A 23,446-nucleotide genomic window follows, 5' to 3' on the forward strand; every position below is an offset into this window, starting at 1 on the left:
AACGACAACTTAGACCAGCTTATGGAGGTACCTTCACAACAACAAAATTAAGATCTCTTTTGGTCTGAATTGTAGTAAACTTACAGACACTTAATAAAGAACTGTGGGGAAAATTACAAGATTTCAGAAAATTATTTTCAATTCAGTTTCTTAAAAAAAAAATACTAACTAGTCATTGGCAATATTTATCATCAAAGGTTCGGTCATTTGTTTTATACCCAAAATCTATGCTATAAAATTAAAGGGAAAGAAAGTTTATAATCCCACCATGTAAGTGAGTAAACTTACAAGAAATCGGAAATTTGAGAGTTTGCATTAATAATATTCCTTCAGGATAACAAACTTTACAGCTGACAAAAACACCAGAAGCAGAAAAATGACTATATAAACCCTTCTTTAAAGGGTGGTAAAAAGTTAAAAAGAAAAATAAAACACCATCCTGGCCAAAGGTTAGATATCATTTTTAAAAATTGGGCTTAAATCAGTGTGATCTTATATTTTTAGATTTTCCTTAAGTATGCTTTTTAAATGACCAAGAATACTTTGAGACAGTAAAAACAAATCTTCTGGATACCAGTTTATTTCAAATGGGTAGACATTTTTCCTTACCTGGGACTAGTGTTATTGGTCTAACCGTTTGGCCTTGCTGTACGTTCAGCACAATCCCAACCTGATTCATCGCATTTTGTACAGGCCGGACATTTCTTACAGGAAATCCCTGCATTAAAAAGCAAAATGATCTTTAACATGGAGATTAGCTAACACTAGCAGATACTACAGTAAGACTACATCCAAAAAATTCCCACTCTTACCCAGTGGTTCTTTTTCTAGAGGTAGAGCTTTTAAATGACCAAGATGGAGAAATTTAGGAATTCTGGCAAAAGTTTTGAGTGACAAAATATCAAAACTGAAGAATAAGCTTTAGTCCATGAGCAAAAATGAAAATCTACTTCCTGTCTTAAAAAATCAGCTTAAAAAATACCTCATCCACAAACTGGCCCCTAAACAGATAAAGACATAGAAGGGGAAAAAAGTGACACTCTAAGAGTATTCACTGTAGTGATTCAACACAAACCAATTGTTAAGAAATTGTTTCCAAAGTCCACAAACCTCTGGCAAATCTGTAAGAGGAGAGTTTGTAACTCAGAAAGCCACAGGCCAAGAGCAGCACTTGCCTTTAGGTTCCACATCCAGCATCAGGCTTTCAACTTCAACTGACATTATGTATCAAATAATCTGCCTCCTTCTCTTCCAAAGTTCTCCCTGCACTTCACCAATTTCACACACAGATTTCCAAAAGTCAATTAACTCACCCATTATGAGAAAATCAACCCAAGCAAAGGGCAAGAAGCTTTGAGGGCCAAGTATTAACACTTCCTAATCTAAGCTTTCTAACTAATTTCTGCCCAGATCTCAATCAAACCACTTAACAGCCCTCTGAAGGATAGGAAGAAGATATTACCCAGCTGTATGTTATATTGGGCTTTCCATAAAAGTTAGTATCAAATTATAAAACAGCAAATGAGAAAGCCAGGACAAAAGACAGGACTTAAAACTCCAAAGGTTCACAGTCTTTCTCTCCTTCCCTATCCAGCCCCAGAATTCAGAGTCCGACTCACCTGCGTAGTGATGAATATTGGTTGTGAGGCCACAGGAGAACTAGTCACATGATTGGCATTCTGCATGACCTGGACAGGCCTCAATACTGGTTGAGTAACCATTGTGCCCAGACCTGGGGTTGGATTCTGGGTTAGGATGAGCGGCTGTCCACCTTGTTGGACCAAAGAATTGCCAGCTAAGGGTAAAAGAAAAAAAAAATGTAAGAGAAAACAAAGCCACATTTTACAAGAAACATTGGGGTCGCAGATAAGAAATGCAGTCTCAGATATTAAAATATCCGAAACTGTCACGACTCACCTCAGGTTTAACATCACCAACCTCACCAAAAATTTAAACTTCACCCAAATCTACATCTAACAGAAAAACAGGTAGATAGGGGAGGTTCACTAATATCTCCCCCGTATATCTTAACTAGGGATGTCTTAATTTAGTAAGACTTTTTCTACATGGCTATCATTTGGACTCTGATGATTTAATATACGATTTAACATAATCTCTCCATACCAAACTAGCAAAACAAAGTAACATTTTTTTTACATATTTTAACTAAGTGAAACTTATTTTGTCAGAATGTAATTTGCTGTTAGCGAATCCACTTTAATATTTTTAAAAGTATTCATCAACAAACATTAATTCAGCAAGTATACAACATCTAAAGAATGATGCCTCTTCCTAGTGATTTCAAATCTCAGAAATGCAACAGATTCTCTAAACAATCAGTGGCTTTTACAGATACGGGAACAGAGAGATTGACAGGCCATCCCTCTCTTTTTTGACATCAGAACTGATAAAGACTTGGCTAAAAACTAACCAACACCCAGTAAAAATGGTATGACTTCATGAAGCAGATGATTCATTCATAATAAATACTAATAAACTGGCTACTGAAACATTTTAGGTTGTTTTCATTTGTGAAAAAAGTAATTTTGTAAATGTTTTAAAGTTTTTTTTTTTTTTTACTACATTGGGCTAAAAAAATCATTAATACTAAACTTTACTGATTTACAAAGAATACCCCAAAACCAGACAGAAAATTTCACAGTTGATATACCTAACTCAAAGATTCAAATAAGATACTGTGCCTCAACTTTTTGCCTCAAATAACCACAGTGGGATGGGTTCCTCTGAATTGTATGTCCTACTTGACAGATGGAGTCAGTGCAGTTAGCTACAAAGCTAGACCACTGGTACAGGTGGCTATTAATGGGCCAACAATGGCTTGTCCCACTTTTTTCCAGAAATTGAGTGCCCATCAGTGGACTAGACCTCATAGTTATGAGGCCAGCTGAATAGTGATTGAGAGGTTGACAAACAGAATTTCCAAGTTCTATCAATGCTAATTATATTGGCAATTTGCTATTTTAATTTAAATGTTTTATTATGGAGAAGTTCAAATACACAAAAATAGAATATCATAATGAATGTACCCCATGTACCCATCACTCAGCTTTAATAATTATTAACTAGTACCAATTTTGTTTTATCTGTACCTGCCACCCACTTTCTATAATCTAATAACTCTAATGAATTCTAATAAAATATTTTAAATGATTCTACATTCTTAAGTTTTTCTTTAAAGAAATTCTGCCAATTCATGGGTCTTACAAAGTTCTATTTCCAGAGGATAAAAGAAGCAGGCAATCAGAATCCTTAAAACTTGAAATGCCTATAAAAGTATCAACCAACCAGCACCCTGCCTCACAGGGTGCTCTCAAATAAACTTGGAACCATAGCCATAAACTGATTAAATACGGGTTACTGATTGAGCAGCTTCTCTCACAATATGCTGTTTTTACAAATCTGAAGGTCTTCATGTTTCCTTTATTTTTTTGTTTACTTACATAGTCTTAAAACCCAGGGATGAGAGCTAAATTGAGTCAAAATGGGCTAAACAAGAGTTGAAAGCCATTATTAGTTATAGAATAAGAAATCTATTAACGTTAAATTCACATCATTCACAGCTCAGAATTAAGCAGTGGTTTATTTCACTACATACTATGTCTTTCCAATGCAAACATATACGATCAGTCAGAACTACAGAAATCATTTCTAAACGCTGAGTGGTAGATTCTGAAGAACAAAAAAGATTGCAAAAATGTTCCAAAATTTTATTCCTGATACTTCCTTAAAAAAAAAAAAAAAAAAAAAAAAAAAAAAAGCTTTACTGAGATAACATAAACATACCATACGTATTACCCATGTAAAGTATACAATTCAGAGGTTTTTAGTATATTCGAATACAAGCTTTGTGCAACTATCACTTCTATTTAATTCCAGAACATGTTCATCATCCTAAGAAAAAAATCTTGTGCCCATTAGCAGTTTTTCCCTATCTCCTCTCCCCAGCCCTGGAAACCACAGATCGTATAAATGGAGTCATACAGTATGTTGCCTTTTGTGTCTGACTCCTTTCATTCAGCACAACATTTTCAAGGGTTATTCATGTTCTAGTATACATCAGTATTTCATTCCTTTTTATGGCCAAATAATATCCCACTGTACAGATATACCACCTTTTGTTTATCCATTCAACAGTTCACGCTGTTCCATTTGGGGGCTATATGAATAATACTATGAACATTTGTTCAGGACATTTGTGTGAACATGTTTCCATGTTTCGGGTGTACAGCTAGGAGAATTGCTGAGTCATGTAAGTACACTTAACTTTTTGAGAAATTGACAAACTATTTCCCAAAGTGGCCATACCATTTTTACATTCTCATCAGCAATATAGGAGTCCCAATGTCTCCACATTCTCACCAACACTTGTTATTTGTCCACCTTTTTGATTATAGCCATCCTAGTGGGTGTAAAGTGGTAATCTCACTGTGGTTCTGATATGCATTTCCTCAGTGACTAATGATGTAGAACATTTTTCATGTGCTTACTGGCCATTTATATATTCTCTTTGGAGAAATGTCTATCTAGATCTTCTGCCCATTTAAGAAATTGGATTGTCTTTTTATTATTGAATTGTAGTAGTTCTTTATATATCCTAGTTATCATGTCCCTTATCATATATATTATTTGCACAATTTTTCTCCCATTCTATGGGTGTTTTCACTTCTTGATTATGCCCTTTGAAGCATAAAAGGTTTTAATTTTTATAAGGTCCAATCATTTTTTTCTATGGTTACATATGCTTTTGGATCCTAAGAATCCACTACCTAAATCAAGGTCATAAAGATTTACACCTATGTTTGCTTCTAAAAGTTTTACAGTCTTAGCTCTTACACTGACCATTTAGTTAACGCTTATAAATGGTAAGGAGTGGAAGGGCCACTCCATCCACTTCCATGTGGGAAAAGTACCCAGTTGTCCCGGTATCGTCTGCTGAAAAACTATTCTATACCCATTAAATAGGAAAGTATTGATTACATTTTATTCTTAAGCAATTATCATTCTCCATGGAACAGGTATTTTGGAGTACAGAACAAAACTGTGTCCATATCCTTTCCACTATTCTTTCAAAATAATCTTTACCTTAATTGTATTTTAACACTTGACTCATAAAATACTACACACATTTAAAAGGCTTTTTAAAAATTATTTTAACATTTATTCATTTTTGAGAGACAGAGCACAAGCAGGGGTGGGGCAGAGAGAGAGGAAGACACAGAATCTGAAGCAGGCTCCAGGCTCTGAACTGTCAGCACAGATCTGGGTGCGGGGCTCAACCTCACAGATGTGAGGATCATGACCTGAGCCTAAGCAGGATGCTTAACCGACTGAGCCACCCAGACACCCCTAAAAGTTCTAAAGTACAATGATAAACACTCTTGAATCCATCACCCAGCACAGGACTAGACCATTACAAAAACCATCAATGTACTCCTCCTCCGTCTCAACTCCTGGCCTCCCTCCCACATTAAAAAAAAAAAAAAAAAAAAAGTTCTTCAAAATCAAGAGTCAAGAAAATGCTTTCTATACAGAGAGGGCAAAGAAAACAAGAGAAATAGATAAATTATAAAAGCTAAATCAGTGCCCCCAAAAGAATTTTTTTTATAATATAATTATTGGTGGAGGCGGCTATTGATAACCAGGAGCCCAACCAGTTTTAAATATTTGTTTGTTTATTTATTTTTATTTTATTTATTTATTTTTTTGAGAGAGAGTGGGGGAAGGGCAGAGCGAAAGAATCCTAAGCAGGCTCTGTGCTGTCAGCTTGATCCCACGAACTCTAGATCACGATCTGAGACGAAATCAAGAGTCTGGTACTTTAACCCACTGAGCCACTTAGGTGCCCCAAATCCACTCTATTCTGAAGTCTCATCCTTAAACCTAGACTAGCATCTCAAGAATATCAGATAAGGGCGCCTGGGAGGCTCAGTCGGTTAAGCATCTGACTTCAGCTCAGGTCATGATCTCACAGTTCGTGAGCTCGAGCCTCACTTAGGGTGAGCCCCACTTCTCTCTCTCTTCTCCCTCTCTCCCTCTCGTGGGATTCTCTCTCTCTCTCTCTCTCTCTCTCTCCCTCTGTCTCTGCCTCTCTCTCACTTATGCCCCCTCTCAAAAAAGAAAAAAAAGAATATCAGATTTAAAAAGTTACAGAATTGCCTGTATTATGCACAAAGGGGGGTGGTTAGGCAAATTGGATTTATTAATGCATGCTTATCTATGCATGAAAATGTTTTGGAAGAATACACACGACATATGTAACTGGTTACCAGTCTGTACCCAATTTTTTTCCCACTAACATGGGTTAATGTTTTATTTATTTATTTTGAGAAAGAGAGAGAGAAAGAATGGGGTAGAGGGACAGAGGAGAGAAAATCCCCAGCAGGCTCTATGCTCAGTGTAGACCCTTGATTCCATGACCCGGGGATCATGAGCTGAGCTGAAATCAAGAGTCAGATGTTCAACTGACTGAGCTACCCAGACCCCCCATGGGTTAACATTTTAATTTAAATACTAGAAGTAGTATCTGTATATAGATAGATTTTTTTTTTTAACTTTGTACACAGCCCTAGGTGGGCTCGGAAATCAAAAGTCCATTCAAGGAGTCAAGGAGACTAGGTCATGTCAGTGTGTCCTCATAAGCCTTGGAATATCGTACAAAGAAAAATTTAGTTATGCTGGTTGCTAACAGCACTTTGACAGATTATTTTAAGAGAAATAAATACAGGAAAGCAATATAACACAGAGGAAAGGACACAAACTGAAATCTAGACAATTCAAATCCAGTTTAGTCACTTACCAACTATCTGACTTTAAGCACATTGTTTAGACTCTCTAGGCCTTTGGTTTCCACATCTGTAAAATGACAGAATCCTCTGGATAGTGGTTCCTCATCTTTATATATATGTAAGGGCCCCTATCTATAAGTTCAAAAAAATTCTAAGGATGTTTCATATAATAAAAATAGTATTTTCAGTACCCAACAACTGAAAAAAATGCCTACAGAAATTAGATTTAAGTTCAATAGTACCTAAAGTTGGCAGCAATATGAGGAAAGAGCTATTGGTGGGCAATTATTCAGGGCAATCTATTAGGACAATTTGAGACCATCTATCAAGTTTTAAATGCCTGATCCAAACAATTTCACTTTCTACTGCAGATATGCTTACACAGTGCACACAGATACAATGCCTGAGAATGCTCACCAAGCACTGCTTGTAATCACAAAAAATAAGGACTGTAATAAATATCTAACAGTAGAGGAGTAAATGGTTATAGCCAAAAATAAAACCACCATATGTACTTCTAATGGAAATATAAACTGATACAACATTTCTAGATGGCCATTCCAGGAAAAATATCAAAAGCCTTAAAAACTATGCTGACTTTTGATCCAATAATTTGACATTTATAAATATGTTCTCAGAAGTAAGGAGGTGAGAAAAGACACAGAGACAGAGATGCTCACAATAGCTCTTTAAAGTACAAGTATAGCCCTTTACAACTATCGTTAATAAGAAGTAACCAAACAACAGGAAATACAGTTGACTCTTGAACAACACAGGTTTGAATTGTGAAGGTCCACTTGTACATGGATTTTTTTTTAAGTTTATTTATTTTTATTTAAAAAAATTTTTTTTAAACATTTATTCATTTTTGAGAGACAGGGCATGAGCGGGGAAGGGGCAGAGAGAGGGAGACACAGAATCTGAAACAGGCTCCAGGCTCTGAGCTCTCAGCACAGAGCCCTATGCAGGGCTCAAACTCACGGACTGTGAGATCACAACCTGAGCTGAAGCCGGATGCTTAACCGACTGAGCCACCCAGGTGTCCCTAAGTTTATTTATTTTTGAGAAAGTATGTGTGCATGGGGGAGGGGGGAAGAGGGCAGAGAAAGAGGGAGAGAGAATCCCAAGCAGGCTCCATGCTGTCAGCCAGAGCCCGACATGGGGTTTGATCCCATGGATCAAACCATGAGATTATGACCAGAGCAGAAATCAAGAGTTGGACACCCAACCAACTGAGCCACCCAGGCACCCCTGGATTTTTTTTTAATAAATATAGTATAGTACTATGTTATCTCTCTTTTTTATGATTTTCTGTATAACATTTTCTTTTCTCTAGCTTACTTTATTGTAAGAATACAGTATAATACATATTACATACAAAATCTGTGATAATCAACTTATCAACAGAAGGCTATCAGTATTTAAATTTGGGGGAATCAAAAGTTATATGTAAATTTTCAACTATGCAGACAGTTGGCGCCCCTACCCCCCATGTTGTTCAAGGGTTAACTGTACCTTTACTCATCAACAATGTTACAGACATACACTGATATTCATTACATATTATTCACATACATATTCATTACATATTATTCATATACATATTCATTACATATTATTCATATACATATTCATTACATATTAAGGGGAAAAAGGAGGCAAAGAGTAATGTAGAGGCTGTATGATCCGTTTTTATAAAAAGTAAATCACAACATATACCATATGGGAGTATATAAAAGTACATATATGTACAAAATAAGAATTACAAATAGTTATCTTCAGGTAGTGAGATCACAGTTAAAAAATTTTTTCCTTCCTTTTATTTTTTTCAGTTTACTTTTTCTACAATACACATATTATTCTTGTATTAATAAAGCTATTTTGTTTTTAAAGGAAATAAAACAAAAATAAGCCCTCTGCAGCAACACAATGATTCTATAAAGGTGCTTATTCTAGTTTAGGAATCTTAAGATGTAACTTGCCTTCAGAGTGTAAAAACAGTCATCAGAAATGAATAGAAACCAATACTACGCAGCTCTAGTCAATAAATACACTAGAAGCACCACTCTTTCACCACTTCCTTCAAGTAGAAAACAACCCTATCCTGTTTTCCATACTCAGGAACCAATGACCATATGAATCTGCCAAAGAAAATTCAGAACAAAGCTGCCCTGGGAGAATTCTTACCAAACTAGTGGGGCTTATTCTACTTAAAAAAATAACAAAAACAATCAAACAGCAGCCCCCCCGCCCAATCTTTTTAATAGTCAGGAATTTTGGGTTTACATTTTCTCTCCCACAAATTACCAGCAGCAAGATCAGCTGCCCTCAGACTTGAAAGACCAGCATCAATTCAGCACTAACTCAGAAGGAACAGCAACACTACTGAATCACTTCCATATCACAGAATCATTACTAAATTCACTCCAACTAGTAGAACCATCTCAGTACCTAAAGCTAAACAGGTACATCTGTTCCTAAGACCTCTTTATTTCTCTCTCTCACCCCTCTGGCCCAGGAAGAATTTCCCAATAATCCCACTTACCATTGTTGTTGGCAATTAGTGTGACAAGAGTCTTCTTTGTACTGTCGCTGTTCTGTGCCCCGCTGCTACTAACGGTGGTGGATGTAGAGAGGTGCCCAGCAACAGAAGCATGGGCAGCGATGGGCACTGGAGCCGAGACTGGCTGCTGGCTCACAGAAACTGTGGGGAAGGGGAGGCATAGTCACTTGGAGACAGGGACAGATGACACTAAAGGATATTGTTCTAATCCCTTTCATCTTGTTGTGGGTCTCTACAGCCAAAAAGTTTCCTGCTTTCTTTGCAAATCCAACTGTTCATCTGATTTCTCCTCCTACTTGTCCCTCGCTCCACCAATTAGACACAATGCCTTCTTCATCTCATATTTCCTGGTTAATTTAGATCGCGAGTTCACTGAACCAGTATTTTAAGGTTTTGCTTATAAAGCACAAGCAAATCTCTAGGACTCAAAGGTTTATTATCACCACTATTGGTATTTATAACCATGCATACATAATAAGCCGTACACAAGATCCTGAACTGTGTCCTGTTTCAGCCTAAACCAATGCCATCTTCAGGTCTCAAGGTAGGAAAGATAAAAATAAAGAGAGCAACAGATACAATTTAGCAGGGGGAAAGAACCATCACCCACTCTCTGAATTTAGGGCAATCTAGAATTTGACCCTGCAACATCACGTTTTTGAAAGAGCAGCTAACAAGCCTATGTTTGTAAACTGTTCATGAAGGCAGACACAAAGCAAACTCTGTTCAGCTCACAAAGGAAACCAAGGTCAAGTAAAACAAACAAAGAAGAGAAAAATGACTACGGGATCCTGTGTTTGACTGGGTACATAAATGAACACTGCCACACACACTACTTTGCATTCTTGTTCGTACATTTGGTAGGAGGACTGCTAAATGATTGCTAAGCATTGGTTAACTCAACTCTCAATGTTTTAAATAAATTGAGCATAGTGTTTCTAGCTTCACATATGAAGAAACTGAGGTATTTTTACAGACTAAAGCATAGAAAAAAAAAAAGCACCAGCGCCACAACGAGGCATCCATCCTTGGGTTCTTAAACGAGGCATCCATCCTTGGGTTCTTAAAAGTCTTTCTCCACCTCACACTTTCTTAATAAAAATGCCATCCAACTGAGTCAGTTTAACAATCCAAGATCAAAAGAGTTTTTGTTACCTGTAGTAGTTTTATCCACTGAATTATAATCTTCAACGACAGAATCCTCAATGACATCGCTGATTTTCTGCCATGGCTCCAGCTCCTCCTCCTCACATTCCATAAAGAGGTCGGTGTCCGCCATGCTACAAGAAAAAAGGACCAAATAAGATACTGACCTCAATGAGGCGCCTGGGTGGCTCAGTCGGTTAAGCGTCTGACTTTGGCTCAGGTCAGGATCTCACAGTTTTTGAGTTTGAGCCCCATCAGGCTCTTGTGCTGATAGCTGGGAGCCTACAGCCTGCTTCTGATTCTGTGTCTTTCTCTCTCTCTGTTCCTCCCCTGCTCACACTCTGTGTCTCTCTCTCTAAAATAAATAAACATTAAAAAAAAAAAAAAAAAGATATTGGACCTAAGAAGATATTGACCTCAAAATGAGAAGTGGTGTTATACAAAATATGGAATCAGATTCTTCAATCCACCCTTATGCTCCCTCTACCCTTTCCCCTAACCTCCCCCTACTGCCACATTTCGAAGGATCTAGAATTATAACTTTTGCTCTCTTAGAAATATTTATTTTGAGAGAGAGAGAGAGAGCACACACAAGTGGGAGAGGGGCAGAGAGAGGGAGACAGAGAATCCCAACCAGGCTCTGAGCTGTCAGTGCAGAGCCTGACTGGGGATCAAATCTCATGACCAGAGCTGAAATTGAGTAGGACGCTTAACTGACTGAGCCTCTCAGGTGCCTCATTGTAAGTTTTATTCTTGAAAACAAATTATGAAAGAGCTCACAGCAATTATTCAATAAGAGGAGTATAAAAGTTTAATCTGTAATACCCAGGGTTATGATCAGGGTGAGGCAAATCATCCAAGTACAGGGTCTTCAATTAAAATGTATGTTTTGGGGGTGCCTGGCTGGCTTAGTCAGTGGAGCACATGACTTTTGATCTGAGTTGTGACTTGAGCCCCACTGTGGGCACAGATATTACTGAAGAAGAAAATCTTTAAAAACAATAATAATAGGGGCACCTGGGTGGCTCAGTCAGTTGAGTGTCTGACTCTTGATTTTGGCTCAGGTCATGATCCCAGGATTGTGGGATTGAGTCACATGTCAGGCTCCAGGCAGGGCGCAGAGCCTGCTTAAGATGCGCTCTCTCTCCCTCTGTCCTTTTCCTCCCTGCTCATGTGCTCTCTCTCAAAAAAAAGAAAAAAAAAAAAGTAAAAAAGGTGTATTTTGCTCATTATGAACTTTTTCGTATTAATAGTACTCTTTTACTATGTTAAAATACTCTTTTATTCCTGAGCCTTTTTGCAGTCTCTTAAATTTTACACCCAGGATAAGAACCTCACTTGTCACACTACATTCCCAGTTTACAAACTTAGGCTGTTAGCTGCTCTTTCAAAAAGGTGATGCTGCAGGGTCAAATTCTAGACTGCCCAGAATTCAGAAAGTGGGTGGTAGTTCTTTTCCCCTCCAAATTGTATTCTTGTACTCCACCATGACTTGGGAGTGAGCCTTTAATTTGAAAACAGCTAAGTTACATGCTTTTTCTTTTTCAAGTTTATTTATTTATTTTTAGAGAGCGGGAGAGGGGGAGAGAGAGGGAGAGACGGAGGGAGGAGGGAGGGGGGAGGGGGGGGGAGAATCCTAAGCAGGCTCTGCACTGTCAGCACGGAATTCAATGTGGGACCTGATCCCATGAACCACAAGATCATGACCTAAGCCAAAATCAAGAGCAGGATGGACACTCAACTGACTGAGCTACCCAGTCACCCCTACATGTTTCTTATAAACACAAAGCCTGCACCTCTGCAGTGCAAACAAAGAGCTATTGCTAGGCGCACCTGGATGCCTCAGTTAAGCATCCACTTTTTTTAAGTTTATTTATTTTGAGACAGAGTGCAGGAGGGGCAAAGAGAGAGGGAGAGAGAGAAAATCCCAAGCAGGCTCCATACTGTCAGCACAGAGCCAAATGTGGGGCTCAAACTCACAAATCACAAGATCACGACCTGAGCCAAAACCAAGAGTAGGATACTTAACTGACTGAGCCACCCAGGTGTCCCAGCATCCATCTGACTCTTGATTTCACCTGCGTAGGGCTCTGGGCTGTCAGCACGGAGCCTGCTTGAGATTGTCTCTCTCCCTCTCTCTCAGCCTCCTCCTCTCAAAAATAAGTAAAAAATAAAAATAAAAAAGAGCTACTGCTATTCTGCCCCCCAACATCAGTAGACTAAAGGTCAACTTCTTTGTCTTGAAATTATAATAGCGTTACTGCTCAATGCTCAAATAAATCTTTTAATGCAAAGGCTCTCACAGTGCCCTTAGTATTTCAGAAACTTTTTTTTACCACATCTCTATGCCAAAAACCAACCTAAAACTAGTCTAAATAGTTGGGTCCATAGAACGTGACAGGATTCATTTTTAAGGTGCCCAACAGATGGCGTTGTTCCCTTGAAAATTTAAAATATCCAGGCAGCGTGATGGGTACTAAGGAGGGCACTTATGATGAGCACTGGGTGTTTTATGTAAGTGATGAATCACCGAATTCTACTCCTTAAACCAATATTGCATTGTATGTTAACTAAAATTAAAAAAAAAAACGAATCCAGCCAACGCCCCACTGAGTTGGCTACAACCAAGTGCCTACAGTTTCAATGGCTAAAGTGCCTAACTCGATTCTAACTGGTCTCTAAATTCTAATTATTTTTGTCTTCCCAGGCCAGGACCATAGTGGGAGAAAATGTGAGCAAGGAAAGAAAAACATATAAGGTATCAACTTAAATTTTCTTAGTTTCATATTTAACATAAATATACAAAAGACAATGCTAGCCAGAAACAGAATTAAAAAGAAGGGTGGGGTGCCTGGGTGGCTCAGTTGGTTAAGCTTCCAACTTCAACTTTGGCTAAGGTCATGATCTAACAGCTTGTGGGTTCAAGCCCCACATCAGGCTTTGTGCTGACAGCTCAGAGCCTGGAGCCTGCTTCAGATTCTTTGTCTCCCTCTCTCTCTGCCCTTTCCCTGCTGTGTTGTCTCTCTCAAAAATAAACTTAAAAAAAAGAGCCAAATCCATACCACAGGCAGTCCTTGAGCAAAGACTACACAACACAAACTTCTGTAGTGTCCAGACTAGTTTTACTGAAAAAGATATCATTCTAAGCAACTTTTTAAACTATTTAATCTTACACCAGTTCTCTACTATGTAACTTTCTTAGAGCCCATAACCAACAATTAATTAATGCATGGATATCAAACATCTGGCAGAATGAATATAAACTGTGGATGGTAAGTTCTGGGGATGGTTCTCAAGCACTTTCTTTCAACTCTGACCAGCTGCAAGCAAACTCCCCATACATATGCTGAGCATCAGAAGAAAACTTTCCTTCAGAATAAATAGAGGTAGCTGAATGCAAATTGTGGTTTTCAGTGTCATGCCTATGGATATTTTAATAGCATATCCAAAAGGCTGGTCTTTACCTAAACTACTTCTAATATTTTAAGGGACTGAGTGCATGTTTCATTTTATAAAGCAATAAATTTTTTAAAAATATTTTTTAATGTTTACTTATTTTTGAGAGAGAGAGAGAGAGAGCAAGAGCCCGCGAGCACACAAGCAGGGGAGGGGCAGGGAGAGGGAGACCCAGAATCTGAAGCAGGCTCCAGGCTCTGAACTGTCAGTACAGAGCCCGATGCGGGGTGGGGGGGGGGGGGGGGGGGGCTCGAAATCACAAACTGTGAGATCATGATCTGAGGCAAAGTCAGATGCTTACAACCACCTGAGCCACCCAGGCAATCCAGCAATGAACCTTAAGAATAATATTCAAAGTTTCTTCCGGGGAGCCAGGGTGGCTCAGTCAGTTGAGCATCTGACTCTTGATTTCAGGTCAGGTCATGCAGGGTCGTGGGATTGAGCCCCGTGTGGGACTCTGCGCTGAGCAGAGAGTCCACTTGAGATTCTCTCTCCCCGTCTCTGCCCCTCCTCCATGGGTGTGCCCTCTCTCTAAAATAAAAAAGAAAGTTTCTTCCATCTGATCAAAGTCAAACAATGCTAGTCCTCCCATGAAAAAGATACTCTAATAAACAGAAAGAGTGGGAAAGGTAGATTTGAAAAAAAAAAATGGCTAAGAAAGATGTTTGTGGCCTAACTACTTTTTATCAAGACAGAAGAACTCCCCATGTATATGTTCTGCCAAGACATCCAATGTAAATTAAGATTCAAAATGAGCAGAAAATTCAACTCAAAATATTTTTCAAGTTCTTTACAGCAAACAAGACAAATTAACCAATAAGGCTTGTCAACCCAGAAAAAAATAAATAACCAATCTGCTGACTGAGCATATTTCACATCCATCCAAACATCTCTGAAAGACAGTGAAACCAAGTTTTTCAAACAGTCCTCAATTCTGACCTAGACTGTTGTCTCTAAGCGTGATCCTTCATTTTACCATCTATAGTTCAGGGTCAAAAAACTGTGGAAAAGACAGGCCCTACCACAATAGAGATATCAACCTAAATACTTCACAAACTTGAAACATGCAAATTTAGCACCCTTCTTGTAGTTTTCCAGTTATCAAAAAGAAATCTTCATTAATATGAAGAAATGCCATACTTAACATCTCTATCAAGATGATCATGAGAAAACACGGTAACTCTGTGGTGCTCAGTGACCCATGGCAGGTAGCACATAGTTACCTTTCAACTATTTTTGATTAAAGAAGACAGGAATTACTAAATGCCCAGTACTGCAATGTATACATCTTCCCAAACTATCATTCTACTCACATTAACCTCTTTCCACACCAAATCTTTTAATTTAACTTCTCATAAGGAAAACAAAAACAAAAACACCTGGATTTTTTTCTGTCTCTTCTCTATTACTTTGCTTTAAGTGTATTTCTGACTTGGATACTTCTCACATTAACAAACAAACATGTTGAGATTCAATCCTTACCCAATTTAGGGGCATTTTAATTTCTTCTGAAAAACTGCCAGGCAAAAATGTGAATTTCAGAAAAGGCCAGCACATAGGGAACACAGTGCCACATCAAGAGGAAAATGTGAGATGGACAGAAAATTTGAGAATCATACCAAAACCAAGTGAAGGGGCAAACTTTCATCATATTATAACTGTGAGTCTCTGAATCAAGACTGTGGTGATTCTTTTCTTCTATTTTTTTTAATGTGATATAAATTCTAATTAAATACAAAAGTAGAGATGTATCTATCACCCACCTTCAAAAATTATCAACCCAAAATTGTTTTATCTATGCCTCCCTTCTTCATCTTATATTGAAGCTAATCTCTACATTATTCATAAATATTTTGGCATGGACCTCTAAAAGATAAGGACCTGAAAGATATAACAAAAGAAAAAAAATTGTACCATTGCATGCCTAAAAATTGGTAGTCCCTTTTTTTTTTCAATATATGAAATGTATTGTCAAATTGGTTTCCATACAACACCCAGTGCTCATCCCAAAAGGTGCCCTCCTCAATACCCATCACCCACCCTCCCCTCCCTCCCACCCCCATCAACCCTCAGTTAGTTCTCAGTTTTTAACAGTCTCTTATGCTTTGGCCCTCTCCCACTCTAACCTTTTTTTTTTTTTTCCTTCCCCTCCCCCATGGGTTTCTGTTAAGTTTCTCAAGATCCACATAAGAGTGAAACCATATGGTATCTGTCTTTCTCTGTACCATACTTTTTTAAAGTTTGCCTGAATTAGGATCCAAATAAGGTCCGTATATTATGATTATTTGATAAGTTTAAGTCTTTTAATTTATAAATCATTTTTTCCCTCCCTTGCCATTTATTTGTTGAAGAACCAGTTCATCTCTTGTAGATTCTACAACCTGGATATTGTTGATCACATATCCATAGCGTTTACTATATGCCTCTGTCCCCCTGGATATCCTGAAATTGACAGTTGGATCTAGTGGCATGATTATATACAGGATGAACTCTCCCTCCCCCCCGAAGACTACTCTTAAGGGTAGAGTTTTCTTCCATCTGGGGGCATGCTCGATGCTGGATCTAATCGTTCTAAATCTGTCCTTCCTTCATTTATTAACTAGAACGCTTCTATTTAAAAAAAACAACAAGTACGGGCACCTGGGTGGCTGAGTTGGTTGAGCATTCAACTCTTGATTTTAGCTCAGGTCATGATCTCAGGGTTTTGTGATTTCCAGTTGACTGTGCAGAGCCCACTTTGGATCCTCTGCCCCCTCTCTCTCTGTCCCTCCCCAACTTGTGCTTGTGCTCTCAAAATAAACTTTAAAAAACAAAACAAAAAACCCAAAAAAGCCCAAACATTTATATTATTTGGTTACCCATGGTGCAGTTCACATAGTAAAGTCCTGATTCCTTCCATCTTGCTTTTTTCCCCTTCATTTACCAGTTTTCAAAATAATGATGCAATAGTATTTCACCAAAGTGAATAAGCTTGCTCTTAAACTACCATTATGGTATCATATTTTAAACATAATTTACGTGTTTTGATCCACTGCAATTATCTTTATTGATACTCAAAAGTGTCCTATTTTGGCCAAACTTCAGCTGGCTTCCCAGTCCTTCTGACACCTTAGTAAAGTGTCTACTAAAATCCTGGCAATCTAATAGCTCCAGGATCAGTTCACATATTTCCTTCCCCAGACCTAGAATATGCCATTTCTTTAAGGAGCTCTGATTCCTATTGATGGGAAATGATGTTCCAAGACCACAGTCTAGATGCTCGGGACCTTTCTGCCCATTTTATTTTTTAAAAGATTTTTAAAAGTTTGTTTATTTATTTATTTATTTATTTATTTAGAGAGAGAGAGAGAGAGAGAGAGAGAGAGAGAACGAGTGGGGGAGGGGCAGAGAGAAGGGGGGCAGAGGATCCAAAGCAGGATCTGTGCTGACAGCAGATAGCCTGATGTGGGGCTCAAACTCACAACCCCAAGATCAAGATCTGTATGCTATTCCAACTGAGCCAGCGAGACGTCCCTCTGCTCACTTTTAATATAAAATTAGGGGCACCTGGGTGGTTTAGTCAATTAAGTGTGACTCCAGATTTTGGCTCAGGTCATGATATCACAGTTCATGAGTTCAATCCCCACATCTGGCTCTGCGTGGACAGGTGGAGGCTGCTTGGGATCCCCCCTGCCCCCGGCTCTCTGCCCCTCTCCTGTTTGCTTGCTCTCTCCCCCTCAAAAAATAAACTACAAAAAAAAATTTTTTAATATAAAATTATCTCCAGGGGCATCTTGGTGCCTCAACTGGTTGAGCATTTGACTCTTAATTTTGGCTAAGGTCATGGTCTCACAGTTAGTGGGATCAAGCCCCAGGATCCGCAGTAAGTGTGGAGCCTGACTGGGATTCTCTCTCTCCCTCTCTCTATGCCCTCCCCTATGTGTTCTCTCTCTCTCTCTCTCTCTCTCTCTCTCTCTCTCTCTCTCAGAATGAATAAACATTTTAAAAGATAAAATAAAATAATCTTCATATCAACCACCAATTATTAGTCAGCTATCTTCAATTTCACTCCCATGGCATTTGGCAGAATGTTCCACATCCACAAAGAACATGTTTTAGAAACTAAAAAAATTCTATTTTCTCCTTAAATTCTTTGAGATTTCTCAGTCTTGTAACATATTTACTGAGCAAAAAATTCTCATTAATCTCATTACTTCCACTCTTCCCCTATCCCCAACCTCTTCCCTTCCCCTAACAAGAAGGCTGGGTCATTTTCCTGAAGGGCAGAATTTACATATACAGTTGACCCTTGAACAATATGGGTTTGAGCTGGGCAAGCCTACGTATAGATTTTTTTTTTTCAATAAACGTACCGGAAAAGTTTGGAGATTTGTGACAATTTGAAAAACCTCACAGATGAACTGTGTAGCCTAGAAATGTCAAAAAACAAAATAAGAAAAAGGTAGCTATGTCTTGAATTCATAAAATAAATTTAGATACTCATTTATCATTTACTACCATAAAATATACACAAATTAAAAAAGTCAAAATTCATCAAAATTTACACACCTACAGACTGTACATGGTGGCATTTGCAATAGAGAAATGTAAACAAACATGCAGTATTAAATAACTGCATTAAATTAACTGTAGTATATATTGTACTACTGTAATAATTTTGTAGCCACCTCCTATTACTAACTGCAGTGAGCTCAAGCATTGTGGTATCCCAATGTCCCCTTAAAACATCACTTGAGCAGCTGATCTCTCCAGTAAATTGTGTTATCACAGTAAAAAATGATCTCTCACAGTTCTTGCTATTAGCAGTTAAGTTCTTGGGAAGTCAAAAGTTATACGTAGATTTTTGACTGGGGAGGTTATCGGGTTGTTAATATCCATAACCCCCACACCTTTCAAGGGTCAACTGTACTTAAAAATTTTTAAGGACAATCAAAAAGGATACATTTAGTTTAATCAAGTCCTTTTGCAAGCAACTATTTTTTGAAAGACAGTCTTTTTTTTAATGTTTATTTATTTTGAGAGAGAGCAGGTATCCAAAGTGGGGAAGGGATAGAGAAAGAGACAGAGAATCCCAAGCAGGCTCTGTGCAGTCAGCACAGAGCCAGGCACGGGCTCAATCTCATGAACCCATGAGATTATGACCTGAGCCAAAAACCAAGAGTCAGACACTTAACTGACTGAGCCACCAAGGTGCCCCTAAAGACAGTCTTTTCTTGAATGCCAAAACAACGACAAATCACCTCAAAGATATCAAACAAATTTCTTAACTATTCCTAACAAAAACTTTATCCACAGCATATAAGCTCAAATAGCTAGTAAGGTTCCTTTCCAAGGTGGAAGGGGGTGGGAGGTTTAGATAAAGCAAAAGGCCTACAACTTGACTTATAAACAAAGACCTTATTTCTCCCTTCAATAAAATTCCCAAGAGAGATAAAAAAATTTCATCATGTCCCACTGTTCTCCAGCATATACCAGGCACACAGTGGAGCCTACCTGAGGAAGAAACTTGGGCTTGACAGCTGTTAAAGGGAAACCAAATCATAAAGGGCATCATTAAGGAATCTTCTTCACACATGCCAGTGGATTTTATCCAACTCAATGATACTCAAAAATGGGGACTACTTGCCCTCCAGAAGACACTTGGCAATGTCTACAGAAATTTTTGGTAGACATAACTATAGGTAGGGCTAGGGAGGGCTGCTACTGGCATCCATCTAGTGGGCAGTGGCCAGGGATGCTACTAAACATCCTATAATACACAGGTCAGCTAGGGACTTACCTGCTCTAAAACATCAATAGTGCCAAGATTAAGAAACTCTGATCAAATGGAATCCATGCTCTGAAATGGACATTTTTTTTCAATGTTTAATTTTATTTTTGAAAGAGAGAGAGAGCACGCGCACGCACAAACAGGGGAGGGGCAGAAAGAACGAGAGACAGGATCTGAAGCTAGCTCTGTGCTGACAGTGGAGAGCCCGATGTGGGGCTCAAACTCACAAACCACGAGATCATGATCTGAGCTGAAGTTGGACACTTAACCGACTGAGTCACCCAGGTGGCCCTGAAGGGGAAAATTTTTTTAAAGCTATCATCCCACATTCTATGCATAAAGAACTATCATTTCTTGGGTGCCTGAGTGACTCAGTCGGAGCATCTGACTCTTGATTTCGGCTCAGGTCATGATCTCAGGGTCACAGGATCAAACCTGCATCCAGCTCCACACTGAGCGTGGAACCTGCTTAAGATTCTCTATCTCTCCCTCTGACCCCTCCCCAACCCGCACTCTTTCTCTCTCAAAATAAATAAATAAACATTAAAAAAAAAAAGAAGAAATGGAAATTAGGTTAAAGGACTTTGGGAAATTATATCCACAAAAATTATTCGCTAGTCAATATTGACAATAACATACTGATAGTAACCAATAAAATTAATAGTAACCATAATTTTAGAGGATTGACTGTTTTGAGGAGAAATTAGGTACTTGGGCAAGAAAAGACTGGCACAGAAGTTGTCAAATGAACATGAAGATAAAATCAAGTTTCACAGATAGATTATAACGTGAAACAAACCTTATAATCATCTCACGAACCATGACATCATGACTTGAGCCGAAATCAAGAGTTGGATGCTTAACTGACTGAGCCACCCAGGTGCCCCTAATCTCCATTTCTAAATTTCTGGTTTTGACCCTTTTACAATTCCACTATGGTTTGCTTCTGCTAAATATATCTACCCTCCTTGCCTGTCCAACTTCCAACTCAATTTCTCAGAGGGCAGTGAACCAAAAGGACGTGAAGCAAACTTACTTCTGCATTCTTTCTCAAAGTCTTGTTGTTATATTTGAACTGTAAGTTACAAAGGTAGCTCTATTATCTCAAACACCAAAAGTTATGACAGTACTTAAGTTTAAACAGAAAAATGTTAGCAGATAATTCAGACTCTGCCTCTCATCAACTGGTGTAAACAACAAACAAGCCACTGACAATTATGGTTAACCTTAATCAAATCAAGGGGTGCTTGGGTGGCTCAGTTGGTTGAGCATCTGACTTCAGCTCAGGTCATGATCTCATGGTTGGTTTCTAGGTTCAAGCCCATATCGGGCTCTCTCCTGACAGCTCAGAGCCTAGAGCCTGGAGCCTGCTTTGGATTCTGTGTCTCCCTTTCTCTCTCTGCCTCTCCCCTATTTGTGCTCACTCACTCGAAAATGAAAAATAAACATTAAAAAAACAAAAAAAAAACCCCAACAAATCAAGTATTTAAATTTAACTTGCAGTTTGTAGGAAACACAGCAATAGAGGAATAAGTTAAGGAGCCGCACAAGAAAATAATGAGGTAAATCCAGGTGGGACATTCTATAAAGAAATAATCAGACAAATGCAGAATAGAGAACATTCTATAAAAGTAGCAACATGTTCTCTTTAAAAATGTGACACACACACACACACACACACACACACACACACACACACCCCAAGCTAAATTAGAAGACACTAGGGGTTGGGGCACCTGGGTGGCTCAGTTGGTTGAGTGTCCAACTCTTGATTTTGGCTCAGGTCAGGATCCCAAAGTTGTGGGATCAGACTGGTGTCAAACTCCATGCTAAATGTGGAGCCTGCTTGAGATTCTCTCTCTTCCTCTTTCTCTCTGCTCCAATCCCCACCCCCACCTGCACACACGCACACTCTCTCTCTAAAAAAAATAAAAAAGAAAGAAACTAAAGAGCCATAAGAAAATGCAACACTTGAACCTTTATTGGATTTTGATTCATATAAAAGCTATAAATGACATTTTGGGAACAAATGAAACATTTGAATATATAGACTACATAATATTTGGTAATTACTTTTAGTTTTTAAAAATTTTTAAAATTTCATGTCCAGTATAGTTAACATACAATGTTAGTTTCAGGCCTGCAACAAAGTGATTCAACAATCCTACACTTTACTCAGCACTCATCAAGAGAAATATACTCTTAACAAAAACGATAGGGGTGCCTGAGCGGCTTAGGCAGTTAAGCGTTGGACTCTTGATTTTGGTTCAGGTCATGATCTCAGGGTTGGGGAGTTTGAGCCCTGCATTAGGATCTGCGCTGACAGAACTGCAGAGCCTGCTTGGGATTCTGTCTCTTTCTCTCTCTGTCCCTCCGAGGTCCCTCCCAACTTGGGAATTTTTTTTTTAATTTTCTTTAAAAGAACAGTTATGTTAGAGTTATATAGGAGAATGTATTTATTCTTAGCAAGTGCCTGAAATATTTAGTGGAAATGTCATGATTTTCAAGTGGCTTAGCAAACATATGCATATTTTAGTGCTTTCTTATAGACATTAGTATGTTAAAACACCATTGTGTCTAGGTAAGAGGTTCACTGTCATACACCTTGTACTCTTTCACTTTCACGTGCATGACGTTTTCTTTAAAAAAAAAAATGTTTATTTACTTTTGAGAGACAGAGCGTGAGTAGGGAAGGGGCAGAGAGAGAGGGAGACACAGAATTTTAAGCAGGCTCCAGGCTCTGAGCTGTCAGCACAGAGCCCAACGCGGGGCTCAAACCCACGAACCATGAGATCATGACCTGGACCGAAGTCAGATGCCCAACCAACTGAGCCACCCAGGCGCCCCCATGCATGAAATTTTCTTAATAAAAAAGTTGCGGGAAATCAGATGAATAAGGTCTGACAATCTAATATAAAACATGACTATACTTGGTAACACTGTACCATATCACTGAAATTTGCTGAATAGAACTTAAATGTTCTCACATGCAGAAAAAATAAATGTGAGGTGATGAATGTGTTCATTAACTAGATGGAGGGAATCCTTTTACAATGTACATGAAATCACCATATGTACACTTGAAATATCTTACATTTTGGCAATTATACTTCAATAAGGTTGAAATTTAAAAAAAAAGTTGGGCGTAAAAACCACCTATTCATATTTTGGTTATGATATTTTTGCACTACCATATTCTGCCACTATCCTTTTGCCATTTACTAAATCAAACTGGTAGCCTTGTTGATTTTCTATTTAACTTGTTCTTATTTCTAGGAGCAATTTTCACATAGATTCGCATATACACATTTCTTAAAACATACATAATTAATGTTAGAAAAATGTATTTAAGGTGGATTATGTTGGCTACCAAGGAGGTACTGTAAGAGGAGACAGACTCTGCCATCTTCCATTAAGCCAACCCATTATTTGACATCTTAGTAACCTATTTGGTCTCTGTATTTTACAGCAGTAATTGTAGTGACAACCTAATTTTTGTATACTTAGACTTTACTCAATAATGTGGCTCACACAGGACTATTAGCAATTCCCACAGTCTTTTAAGTCTTTGTCATTCATCTTTCCACCCATAATATGGGTATACCAGACATACCTTTCTAGGGAGAAGTGAACTACACCTTAAGCACTGGCAAATATGGTAATCTATACTCAGATCCTAGCTAATCAGTAGAAGTCTACATAATT

At 38.3% G+C, this 23,446-nt stretch overlaps 1 protein-coding gene across 9 annotated transcripts in view; it reads right to left on the bottom strand.

Moving 5' to 3' along the window:
* POGZ (pogo transposable element derived with ZNF domain) overlaps positions 1-23,446 on the bottom strand; it is a 52,260-nt gene that overhangs the window by 20,897 nt on the left and 7,917 nt on the right. For 5 of the 9 annotated variants that reach the window (XM_027056176.2, XM_053214800.1, XM_053214802.1 and 2 more), the window contains 4 exons: positions 10,525-10,649; positions 9,352-9,510; positions 1,620-1,795; positions 610-718 (listed from right to left, as the gene is read on the bottom strand). In XM_027056176.2, the coding sequence (XP_026911977.1) occupies positions 610-718; positions 1,620-1,795; positions 9,352-9,510; positions 10,525-10,648 (568 nt within the window). In that variant the 5' untranslated portion in view covers position 10,649. Of the gene's footprint in view, positions 1-609; positions 719-1,619; positions 1,796-9,351; positions 9,511-10,524; positions 10,650-15,734; positions 15,842-23,446 lie in introns of those variants that run through there. The other 4 variants (XM_027056178.2, XM_053214805.1, XM_053214804.1 and 1 more) reach the window with 2 other exon arrangements.

This window comes from Acinonyx jubatus, chromosome C1 (assembly GCF_027475565.1).
Source record: "Acinonyx jubatus isolate Ajub_Pintada_27869175 chromosome C1, VMU_Ajub_asm_v1.0, whole genome shotgun sequence".
In the NCBI taxonomy this organism is placed as follows: domain Eukaryota; kingdom Metazoa; phylum Chordata; class Mammalia; order Carnivora; family Felidae; genus Acinonyx; species Acinonyx jubatus.